We start from the raw sequence: 12,448 nt of genomic DNA on the forward strand, positions 1-12,448 counted from the left end.
AGTGAATTGCATTTAGATGAAATGAATGGGCATTTAATTCATTATTGAAATATTTATTTAATTAACAAATTCAAATGTTAATTAATTGATGAAACATTTAATTATTTAATGGTGTATTTAATTAAATCATTTTGTCACTCCTGGTCCTCCATCACACACCAGCACAGATTGTGCTGCAGGAAGGAAGAGCAAGACAGGACGTATGTATCGCACCACCCCGTACATTTTTTAAATATTATTTATTTTTGCTAAAATATGCAAGTCTATTAAATAAATGTGTTCCCTGGCTCTGGTATGAATTAAATGCTTACATTTGTCAATTCATTTTTTGTAACTATGTTGTGCCAACTAGCCCCATTATGCATTTCTTTGATAAGTAGCAGAAAATGTAAGTATAAAAAATCTATATATTTATTATAATTTATAACAACTCATAATTTAAGATTATGATAAGCGGAAGAATTTATTTTGAAAACCGGAAATTCATCAAACAGCTAGCAAGCTAACAGGTAGCCGGTAGATGTTTTCGTGTTCAGGTCTTGCCGTAGCTTGTTTTTACCGTGTTAAATTTATACCGTCTCTGCAGCAGGCTAGATCTGTCACTTTAAAGGCTGTAACGTTACCTGACCTTGTGCTGGTGCTCAGCTGCCGGTACAGAGCCCCTCTGCCCGGTGTCGCCCTGCACAGAAGGCACTACTCCAGAAACAGACAAATGCCCAAAAAGGTAAGAGCGGTTTCGTCTTGATGCATTCTTAATCATCCAGGAAAGTAAATCTCCAAAAGTTGAAGCTGTTCATCTGGACGTAGCGTTTTGTGGGAGAAACGTTTCGTCACTCATCCAAGTGACTTCTTCAGTCTCAGCTGACTGCAGGTTTCCCCAAATCTTATAAACAGTACATTTGCATAATGACTGAAACCAGCCCACTGAAGGAACAATTGATCAGTGGTCTTTGATCAGTGGGTTTTGGTCAGTGGTTGTTGATCAATGGTCATGAGAATTTGCATAATTATGATTAAGGAACTGACCTCCCAGCCCATTGTTCCTTCAGTGGGCTGGTTTCAGTCATTATGCAAATATACTGTTTATAAGATTGGGGAAACCTGCAGTCAGCTGAGACTGAAGAAGTCACTTGGATGAGTGACGAAACGTTTCTCCCACAAAACGCTACGTCCAGATGAACAGATTCAACTTTTGGAGTAAGAGCGGTTATTCCACTTTTGTCTTTTTTTTTGTCCACCACTTTTTTTTACTTCATTTTCCCATTGATATGAGTCAATTAAAGTAAAGTAAGTACTTCTTTCAGCCACTTTTTTGATGGACATTGTTTATGCTAAAGGTTCAAACAGTTTGATTTGAATTTTAAGGAGTTTAAAGATTGAGTGCAGGGCTTCTTCGTTTGTTGCGACCTTTGTTACTAAGTGTGCCAGTGCAACAGCATTAAGTCACAATATTTTCTTCTTATTATTATTAGTAGTAGTAGTAGTCGTATTAGTAGTAGTATTCAACCCTCACAAAAGTAGGTAGGTTTTGTTTTTTGTTTTTACTAATTCATGAACAGACAAATACCCAAAAAGGTAGAACAGCTCCCAAATTTAGGATGAAAAGAAGAAGAACATACTGTCTATTGTCTGTCTGTTGAACATGTATACTGGAACTATGTCCTTATAATACACACTGGAGAAGTGAAAAATGTGTATTTTGTACTTGGGAAGTTGCTGCTGCTGCTGCTCACACAGAATACTTCTTATACAACTTGTAGTTTTCACATGGTAAGCTTTTCTCTGAGATTGAATTTCTATTCTTCTATCCTTTCTGTTTCTCTACCTGATGCAGACAGCAGGGGTTTTCACTCCTCCTCCTCATTTTACTATCTTTAGTCGCCATAGAAACACTTCCCCACAGCTGTGTGGTGATAGCACACTTACAGTGCATTCAAGATTAGGATGGAATTTCTGAGTTTCCAGTCCTAACATCTAGAATTTCCAACTCTGAAAGAAGGAGCAGCTCCACCAACCCCGGGTTACTGATCCAATGTGGCAGCAGTGAACGTAAACAGTAGTAAAAGTGTAAAACTTGAAATCTGTTACAAGATTACATTGATGGGGAAACCTGCAGTCAGCTGAGACTGAAGAAGTCAATTGGATGAGTTATGAAATGTTTCTCCCACTGAAAACACTACGTCCAGATGAACAGGATCAACTTTTTTGGATTTCTGTACCTGGATGATTCAGCATGCATCAAGACTGGCAAATAATGAATCTAGAAGATGGTGGTGTGTTATAGTCTTTTGTAATGTTCCTAACAGGATATTTAAATGCAATGTCTGGTATCAGCTGCATGAGAGACTTGGATAATGTCACTACTATAAAAGCAGGGAAAATCAAAAAGCCCCGTGAAGGTTAAAGATTTTGTCAAGTGTGTTACTTATGGTGAAAGCTATTTCTAGAGTCCCAATTGTTTTACTGTAAGATGACTTAAAGGTAGAAAATGAATGGAAAAAGCATGTAAAGAGCCAGTAATGTTTGACTTAAGCTCTTTTGTGCTGTTAAACCAGGTGAAAGAACAGCTGGCAGGTTGTGGAGGAGCGGCCGTAGCAGAAGCCTGTGGTCCAGTAACCAAAGACAAAAGTGGTGCTGTAACCATAAGAGTTCATGCAAAGCCCGGCTCCAAACACAGCAGCATCACAGGTGTTTGTATAACAGAATTGTTGATATGAACAAAGTGAAACACAAATCACACTGCTATCTCTTCTGCCATGCTTTCAGAAGTTTCTACAGAGGCAGTAAGTGTTGCCATCTCAGCACCACCTACAGATGGAGAGGCCAATGCTGAGCTTATTCGCTACCTGGCTGAGGTTCTGGACCTGAAGAAAAGTCACGTGTGTCTGGACAAGGTTGCTGAAACTTATAAGTGGAATCTTGGTGCAATCTCAGTACACATTTGAGTATTTCTGTATACATTGACATTTGTCACTAAGCATATCTCACTACATACAGTGGTGTGAAAGAGTGTTTGCCACCTTCCTGATTTCTTAGTGTTTTGCATATTTGTCACACTTACATGTTTCAGATGATCAAACAAATTTTAATATTAGACAAAGATAACCTAAGTACATACAAAATGTAGTTTTTAAATGGTGATTTAATTGATTAATGGAGAAAGGTTATCCAAACCTATCTGGTCATGTGTGAAAAAGTAATTGCCTCTCTTGTTAAATGATGATTTAGCTGTGATTAACCACATTTTATTGAAAGCTGAGTTCAGTTTCACTAAACACACTCAGGCCTGATTAATGGCAGACCTGTTGAATTAAGAAATCAACTAAATGGAACCTGTCTGACAAAGTGAAGCAGGCTAAAAGATCTCAAAAAGCAACACATCATGCCACGATCTAAAGAAACACCTGAGACACAAAGTCACTGACATATATCAGTCTGGAAAGGGTTACAAAGCCATTTCTAAGGCTTTGGGACTCCAGTGAACAACAGTGACAGCCATTATGGCAAAATGGCATCCATGGGAGAGTTCAAGGAAAAAAAATACCACTGACCAAAAAGAACACAAGGGCTTATCTCACCTTTGCTAGAAAACATCTTGATGATCCTGAGGACTTTTGGGAAATATTCTGGGGACTGATGAGACAAAGGTTAAACTTTTTGGAAGGTGTGCATCCCATGACATCTGACATCAGACTGACACATCATTTCAGAAAAGGAACATCATACCAGCAGTAAAATATGGTGGTGGTAGTGGGATAGTCTGGGGCTGTTTTGCTGCCTCAGGACTCCTCCAATGTGACTGAATTACAAAAATTCTGCAAAGATGAGTGGGCCAAAACCCCTCCACAGCACTGTAAGACACTCATTGCCAGTTATCGCAAACACTTGATTGCAGTTGTTGCTGCTAAGGGAGTTGTTGATAAAGTTGTTGCTTCACCAGTTATTAGGTTTAGGGAGAAATCACTGCACTTTGTGTTTACTTGTGTTATGTTTTTCTAATATTTAGATTTGTTTGGTGAACTGAAACATTTAAGTGTGACAAGCATACAAAAAATAGGAAATCAGGAAGGTCAAAAACACTTTTTACACCACAGTATTCACATTCTATACTGCATTGAGTATGTGTAAGCAGCTGTAAGCAGGCAGCAGTAGATGGCACTGTGTCACTGTTACTGTCTGTTGGTGGCTTCACTGCAGAGATTGCATGTTGTGGGTATGGTAGGGTTTGAAGAACGAGCTCGATAGTGGTCGTAACACTAAACAGCCATTACTGTAGTGTGACTTATCCTGTGTACTGAGGATTTTAAATGGTGTCAGCTCCAGGGGTGTAAATTAACTTTGTACCCAAAAGTACACATGTGTACTTTGAAAATGTAAATGTATTACACAGTATATGTTTTATATAGATACCTTATTATTAGATCTAAATATGCAGCAGGGACCATATAGAGGAGTGACACTGACTTTGTTTTTTGTGCTTCTAAACCTTTAAGCTGCAGCATAGATGTCTATATTCACTGAACTCTATTGAAACAGCATAACAACACTGGGCAGTTCTGCATTTACTCTAAAACAGTCCAGACGTGACAATACATTTGGGCCAAATTGTCATTGTCATTCATTCTGTGGCTTCATGATGGTGCACTGTCACAGTAAGAAGGTTCTTTTTTTAGGGTGAGCAAAGTTTTATCCCATTGTATCATATATCGTTTAAGTCCTTTCTTCTGTATTTTTTAGGGTTCCAGGTCCAGAGACAAAGTCATCAAAGTCGACTCTTCTCTCAGTCCAGAGGAGGTGTTGAGGAAGCTCAGACAGGCTGTAGGCTGACAAGAGGGATGTCAGTTTCCAGCAGTCATCCAAACTTACCTGGATCTGTGTTTAAAGTAATTGTCCATACAACTAATAAACTAATAGCTGGTTGTGCCACTTTTGACAGCAGGAACTGCTAACCAAGTTTGGGATACATGGGAATGAGTCATTTACAATTTGCTGTGCGAAATTTTGGAATGACATGAACAGCCTGTTTAAGGTTATGCCAAAGTGAGTTTTCCCTTGGAACTCTACCATGGATGCTATTTTTGTGTAGTCTCTTATAGGTGTTTCATGAACGGGAGGGGGGGTGTTCTGTATGAAGTAGGCAAAAGCGGAATAAAAATGAAAATTTTGAAACCACTGGTTTTTTTTTTATATCTTTTATAAACAGAAATGAATTCTCCCAATCAATATACCAGTTATTAGCAAGCAATAGAAAGGATGCAAATTGAATTTTAGTAAAATAAATGTCAGGATGATCATCAACAAAATCTTTTTTCCCCCAACATAAATCATTTAACTCAAATGTATTATGTGTTACCTCCACCAGCTACAATATAGGATGTTCAGCCCAGTTTTGAATGTTAACAGTGGTTAACATTCAATTCAGTTCATACAAAAAGTTCATACATACACACACACACACATATATACATATATATATATATATATATATACATATATAATTCCCCACTCGCCCCTGTGGGCGGTTAATCCTTCAAGCTCGGGTCCTCTACCAGAGGCCTGGGAGCTTGAGGGTCCTGCGCAGTATCTTAGCTGTTCCTAGGACTGCGCTCTTCTGGACAGAGATCTCCGATCTTGTTCCCGGGATCTGCTGGAGCCACTCGCCTAGCTTGGGAGTCACTGCACCTAGTGCTCCGATTACCACTGGGACCACCGTTACCTTCACCCTCCACATCCTCTCGAGCTCTTCTCTGAGCCCTTGGTATTTCTCCAGCTTCTCGTGTTCCTTCTTCCTGATATTGCTGTCATTCGGAACCGCTACATCAATCACTACGGCCGTCTTCTTCTGTTTGTCTACCACCACTATGTCCGGTTGGTTAGCCACCACCATTTTGGCCGTCTGTATCTGGAAGTCCCACAGGATCTTAGCTCGGTCATTCTCCATCACCCTTGGGGGCATCTCCCATTTTGACCTCGGGACTTCCAGGTTATATTCGGCACAGATGTTCCTGCACACTATGCCGGCCACTTGGTTATGGCGTTCCATGTATGCCTTGCCTGCTAGCATCTTGCACCCTGCTGTTATGTGCTAGATTGTCTCTGGGGCATCTTTACACAGCCTGCACCTGGGGTCTTGCCTGGTGTGATAGACCCCAGCCTCTATGGATCTTGTGCTCAGTGCTTGTTCCTGTGCTGCCATGATTAGTGCCTCCGTGCTGTCTTTCAGTCCAGCTTTGTCCAGCCACTGGTAGGATTTCTGGGTATCAGCCACCTCCGCTATCTGCCGGTGGCACATACCGTGCAGGGGCCTGTCCTTCCATAATGGTTCCTCGCCTTCCTCCTCTTTCTTGGGTTTCTGCTGCCTGAGGTATTCACTGAGCACGCTGTCAGTTGGGGCCATCTTCGTGATGTATTCGTGGATGTTTCTTGTCACATCCTGGACTGTGGTGCTGACACTCACCAGTCCCCGGCCTCCTTCCTTCCGCTTAGCGTACAGCCTCAGGATGCTGGACTTGGGGTGAAACCCTCCATGCATGGTAAGGAGCTTTCTTGTCTTTATGTCAGTGGCTTCTATCTCCTCCTTTGGCCAGCCTATTACCCCAGCAGGGTACCTGATCACGGGCAGGGCGTAGGTGTTGATGGCCCGGATCTTGTTCTTACCGTTCAGCTGACTCCTCAGGACTTGCCTGACCCTCTGCAGGTACTTGGTGGTTGCAGCTTTCCTAGCGGCCTCTTCATGGTTCCCATTCGCCTGTGGGATCCCCAGGTACTTGTAACTGTCCTCTATGTCTGCAATGTTGCCTTCTGGTAGTTCGATCCCCTCAGTTCTGACTACCTTCCCTCTCTTTGTTACCATCCGACTACACTTCTCCAGTCCTAATGACATCCCGATGTCATTGCTGTATAGCCTGGTAGTGTGGATCAGTGAATCGATGTCTCGTTCACTCTTGGCATACAGCTTGATGTCATCCATGTACAGGAGGTGGCTGACAACCGCTCCGTTCCGTAGTCGGTATCCGTAGCCAGTCTTGTTAATGATCTCACTGAGGGGGTTCAGGCCTATGCAGAACAGCAGTGGGGACAGAGCATCTCCTTGGTAGATCCCGCACTTGATGGTGACTTGTGCTATGGGCTTGGAGTTGGCCTCTAGTGTTGTACACCACATCCCCATTGAGTTCCTGATGAAGGCTCTTAGGGTCCTGTTGATCTTGTACAATTCTAGGCATTCCAGTACCAGCTGTGGGGCATTGAGTCATAGGCCTTCTTGTAATCAATCCAGGCAGTGCACATGTTGGTCAGTCTGGTCTTGCAGTCTCGGCTGACTGTCCTGTCTACCAGTAGCTGGTGTTTTGCGCCTCTGGTATTCTTGCCAATCCCTTTCTGTGCCCCGCTCATGTATTGACCCATGTGCCTGTTCATCTTAGCCGATATGATGCCTGACAGGAGCTTCCATGTAGTACTGAGGCAGGTTATTGGTCAGTAGTTGGATGGGACCGGTCCCTTCTTGGGGTCCTTGGGGATCAGGACCGTCTGACCTTCGGTTAGCCATTCTGTGTGTCTCTCGTTAACTAGCAGCTGGTTCATTTGTGCTGCCAGACCCTCGTGGAGTGCAGTCAGCTTCTTCAGCCAGTAGGCGTGAACCATGTCAGGGCCTGGTGCTGTCCAACTCTTCATACTGGAGACCCTTTCTTGGATATCTGCCACTGTGATGGTTACTGGACCCTGTTCAGGGAGGTCGCTATAGTCTGCCCTCAGATCCACTAGCCACTGAGCATTTCCGTTATGGGTTGCGTCCTTCTCCCATATGCTCGTCTAGTATTGCTCCGTCTCCAGCCTTGGTGGTGCTGTTCTCTTATTGTTCCCTTGCCACTGAGCGTACACCTTTGCTGGTTCTGTGGAGAACAGCTGGTTTATTCTAACCTCCCTCCGTGCTACTTTGATCTTGCCCTCTAGCCTCCTTCTCCATGGAGGGTACTGCTCCTTGTGGCTGTTCAACTTATAGCCAAGCATCTCACTGATCACTGCTGCCGTATTGTAGATCAGCTTGTTAGTCTCGGTAAGTGTGGCTGTAGGTATCATCCGTAGTGCTGCATTAACATCATCTAGCAGACCTTCTGAGGGTACTTCACATAATCTTGGTAAACGGCTACGGGGGATCCAGGTTTCAAGCTTGGCCATGATCCTATCTTTCAGGTCAGTTCCTCTCGCACTCAACGATCCTTCTCCTATCGCACTTGGGGCTTTGTACCCAATCTCGGGTGGGGGTGCTATCTCCCCCCTGACCTGGTGATATACACACACACACAGGACTGAAAGACAGCACAGAGGCACTAATCATGGCAGCACAGGAACAAGCACTGAGCACAAGATCCATAGAGGCTGGGGTCTACCACACCAGGCAAGACCCCAGGTGCAGGCTGCGTAAAGATGCATCTGAAACAATCCAGCACATAACAGCAGGGTGCAAGATGCTAGCAGGCAGGGCATACAAACTGACGGACAAACTGGTGATGGCTAACTGGGCATAGTAGTGGTGGACAAGCAGAAGAAGATGGCCATAGTAATGTGTAGCAAAACCGAATAACAGCAACATCAGGAAGAAGGAACACGAGAAGCTGGAGAAGTACCAAGGGTTTACAGAAGAGCTCGAGAAGATGTGGAGGGTGAAGGTAACAGTGGTCCCAGTGGTAATCAGCACTCGGTGCAGTGACCCCCCCAGCTAGGCGAGTGGCAGATCCCAGGAACAACATCTGAAATCTCTGTCCAAAAGAGCGCAGTCCTAGGAACAGCAAAGAGACTGCACAGAACCCTCAAGCTCTCAGGCCTCTGGTAGAGGACCCGAGCTTGAGGGATAAAAGACCACTGACAGGGGTGTGTGTGTGTGTGTGTGTGTGTGTGTAGGGGACAAGCCGTCTAGCTCCTGAGCCACAGATACCACATAAATGCAGGAATTTATGTTCTATACGTTTTGAAGTCATTAACCATGGGTCTGTAAAGGACTCTTTAAGGTTTCAATATAGCAATGTAAAATCAAATTTAAAAAGCCCAAACAATGAAACACTCCAAGACTGTCCTGTGACGTAATGTGAGCTACCATATTTTCAGGTTTGAGAACACACCGTCATGCACATCCACGTGGATAGTCCCTGGAGAAACAAGAAAAAAAAATCTCATTAGCATCAGCCACAGAATCAGGAGTACAGTGAATTAGCACTGCAGTAATGATCCTTGCTTTGTTCTAGTTAAAACTGAAATGCTTCAAAGAGATGGCACCACTGCTGAATGTGAGCTGACATCAAAGCATGGCAAGATAATGATTTCGTATCAAACATCACAGCTCTTATGAAGCTCTATCATCAAAACGCTGACTTATTTTATATTCCAGCTCTGCAAGCAACATTTCTGCTTCTTGATGACTGTTAAATGAAGTTTATCTTCTCAGACACTGAGATCATTATATAAGAAATACCTTGTGCAGGGCTAAAGGGAGTTTGTTTTCAAGTTAGACTAAATCACACTTCACTTTCATGCTGTTTTCTGCTAACTGAAGTCACTTTTCGTGGGTTGTCTCCTCTGCTGAGCCTGGATCAGCAGCTTTATATCTGCATTTGAGTCCCACTGAAGCTCATGTCAGCCTAACGGAGGTTTCAAATGCTGCATTAAGCCTCTGCTGACTGGACGAGCATTTTCCCTCCTAAATTTAAGAGATTCATAAACTTAAATCCCCCTTCCCTGGAAGATCTCTGTGGTCAATTTTTGAAGATTATAGTCTATCAAAAGTGCTTTCTGCAAAATCAAATCAAGTGGTTATAAGCAAACACACAGTAATCACTCAACGTCCTGGATAAACTGTGAAGTACAACTTCAGTAACCCTGCTGATATTTATTTAGACCGCTTTACACCTATTGATCTCTCTGAGGTACTGTCAATAGTTTTCAAATCATCAACATGTCTATTGGATACTATCCCTGCAAGACTTACTATGTTTAGTAACAGGTTACATACCACAAAGTGGCTGTAATTCTGTAATTACAGAATTACTTAAAAAGTTTTTACTTAATTTAGCTTCCTTAGCTAACTATAGATCTCTAAACTAACTTTGATTTCAAAAGTTCTCAAAGGAGTTGTAAATCAGCTGTGTGATCATTTGCAGAGGAAAGATTTATTTGAAGAATTTCAGTATTTAGATTACATCATAGGACAGGAATAGCACCACTCATTGTTACTAATTAATGATCTACAGTGTCTGACAATAAAGTCTTCTCTGTGCGTATCCTGCTAGACCTCAGAATTGAATTTATCTGACAGATTCTTGCAAAAAAAAGGTCATCTCACACAAAGTTAGTCATGGAGTTCAACCAGTGGAACAGTTGGACCTGCACTTTTCACATTACATGCAATGCTTCCCTTAGGCATTATTGTTATTAGAAAACACTGACGACATTTCCATTGCTGTGTAGATAATACCCTAATACACTGCAGGTATGTCTTAAAGATGTAAAGTCTTGAATACAGTGTAATTTTTCCTTTTAAATTGGGGCAAAACTGAGGTTATTGTACTTGGCCCTAAAAGTACAAGACAAAATTGTGTTTGACTAGATGCTTTGTCTGGAAGGCATTACCTTAGGCTCCAGTAATACTGTGAGGAATCTTGGAGTCATTTTTGACCCGGACTCAGTTAAACAAATGTCTAGGAATGCCTTCTTTCATCATATTTCTTCTGCAACAAATCGAGATTCGAAATATCCTGTTTCAGAGTGATATGAAAAAGTAGTTCATGCTTTTGTTACTTCTAGGCTGAACTACCATAATTCCTTATTAACTGATTCCAAAAAATTCCCTAAGAAGTCTTCACTGGATCCAAAACACAGCGTTTTTTTGTAACTGGTAGGAAAAAAAAGATCATATGCAAATTACCATCCTATTATCATTAATCTAAAAGAGCACTTCTCTCCCAGACTGCAGGCTTATTTGTGGTTCCTAGAGTTTCTCAAAGGTGAACCTGTACCATTATTTAGTTAAGCTGCTATAGGCTGAGGCTGCTGGGGGGAGTTAACGTGATGCACTAAACATTTCTTCTCCGCTTCCCTCCTTTTTTCTTTTTTTCTTCACTGCTATTTTCTTCAATGCCATGTGCCAATGGAGTGCAGAGCAGATACTTGAACTCTACTCCCACAGAGATCGATTATTCTGTCAATAGTATTACATCTATTATATCACGACATTGGTTGTCCGATCCCTTTGTGTACTCTTCCCACACTAAGGTTAATTATGGAGTTCCACAGGGTTTTGTGCTAGGACCAAATTTGTTTACAACAGACATGCTTCCCTTAGGCAATATCATCAGAAGGTATTGCATCCATTAGATATAATATCACTTTTGGTGTGCAAACATGACAATGGCAAGTATAAACTGCAACTGATGTTTCAATTATTGAATGTTATCAAGCATTGTCTAATCTCTGAAGTTTAATTGTTGTCTCTCTGTGGTCCTCTCTTAACACTTCTCTTTCCCCTCATCCCCAAGTTGCAAGAGACTATTGCTAGTTGGTGTTGCCAGGAGAAAGCCTCTTCTCTCTCAAAAAAACATAGCAACATGGGTTAGGATTGCAAATCAGTTAAAACAGCTCTTACCTCATTCTCATAGTGGTGGAAGGATGTTGAATTGAACTTGTTTTGCAGCACGTCTGTTGTAGATCTGTAAGTGTGTGATTGGGATCATTGTCCTATTGTGTGACCCAATGTCGGCCAAGCTTTTTCTGTCGGACAAGAGGCCTAGCATTTCACTGTAAAATGCTTTGGTATACAGAAGAGTTCATAGTCGAGTAACAATGTGTTGCAACGGCTCAGTCATAGTCCAGACATCAATCTGACTGGAATGATGTGGCGGGACCTTAAAAGAACTGTGCATAAACAAATACCCACGAGCCTAAATGAACTGAAGCAACATTTTAAAGAAGAGTGGGCCATAAATTACTCCACAATGATGTGCGAGACTGATGAAGTCATACAGAAAATCACATTTACCAGCAATACTTCAGGTTATTGTTGCTAAAGGTGGTCGTGCAAGTTATTGAATCTTAGCTACTTAGCTTTGCACACACTGCTTCTGCTTTTTTGTTTAGTTTTTGCAAAATAAATAATAACATGGTATCATGGTGTCAACTTATTGTTCATCTGAAGCTTTATTTATTTAATTTTAAGACTTTGGCCCTAAACTTGGAAAGCGGTTTAGCTAACAAAATGTTTTCATGCTGAATAAGGAAAACTTTAGGTTTTCCATTCAAGAAAGAGAGTTAACGTCAACTCTAAATGAGTTACTGTGACATAACAGACTATGCAGAGGTGGGAAGTCAGGAGATACAAATCCTCGAAAAAGTAGAGGACTTTTTTTTTTTTTTTTGAAAGAGGTTTACTGCTCATGTTTCATGAGAAGTCTTGGATGTTTTT

The 12,448-nt window shown here is 41.9% G+C and overlaps 1 protein-coding gene across 1 annotated transcript; it reads left to right on the forward strand.

Moving 5' to 3' along the window:
* Positions 1-490: 490 nt before the first annotated feature.
* On the forward strand, positions 491-5,173 carry lg7h15orf40 (linkage group 7 C15orf40 homolog). Its single transcript, XM_063480912.1, has 4 exons — positions 491-724; positions 2,556-2,688; positions 2,767-2,894; positions 4,738-5,173. Exons 1-4 carry the CDS (start codon positions 521-523, stop codon positions 4,825-4,827), a joined length of 555 nt encoding a protein of 184 aa, XP_063336982.1. The 5' UTR covers positions 491-520; the 3' UTR covers positions 4,828-5,173.
* The last annotated feature ends 7,275 nt before the right edge of the window (positions 5,174-12,448 follow it).

The sequence above is a fragment of the Pelmatolapia mariae genome, linkage group LG7 (assembly GCF_036321145.2).
Source record: "Pelmatolapia mariae isolate MD_Pm_ZW linkage group LG7, Pm_UMD_F_2, whole genome shotgun sequence".
Lineage (NCBI taxonomy): Eukaryota > Metazoa > Chordata > Actinopteri > Cichliformes > Cichlidae > Pelmatolapia > Pelmatolapia mariae.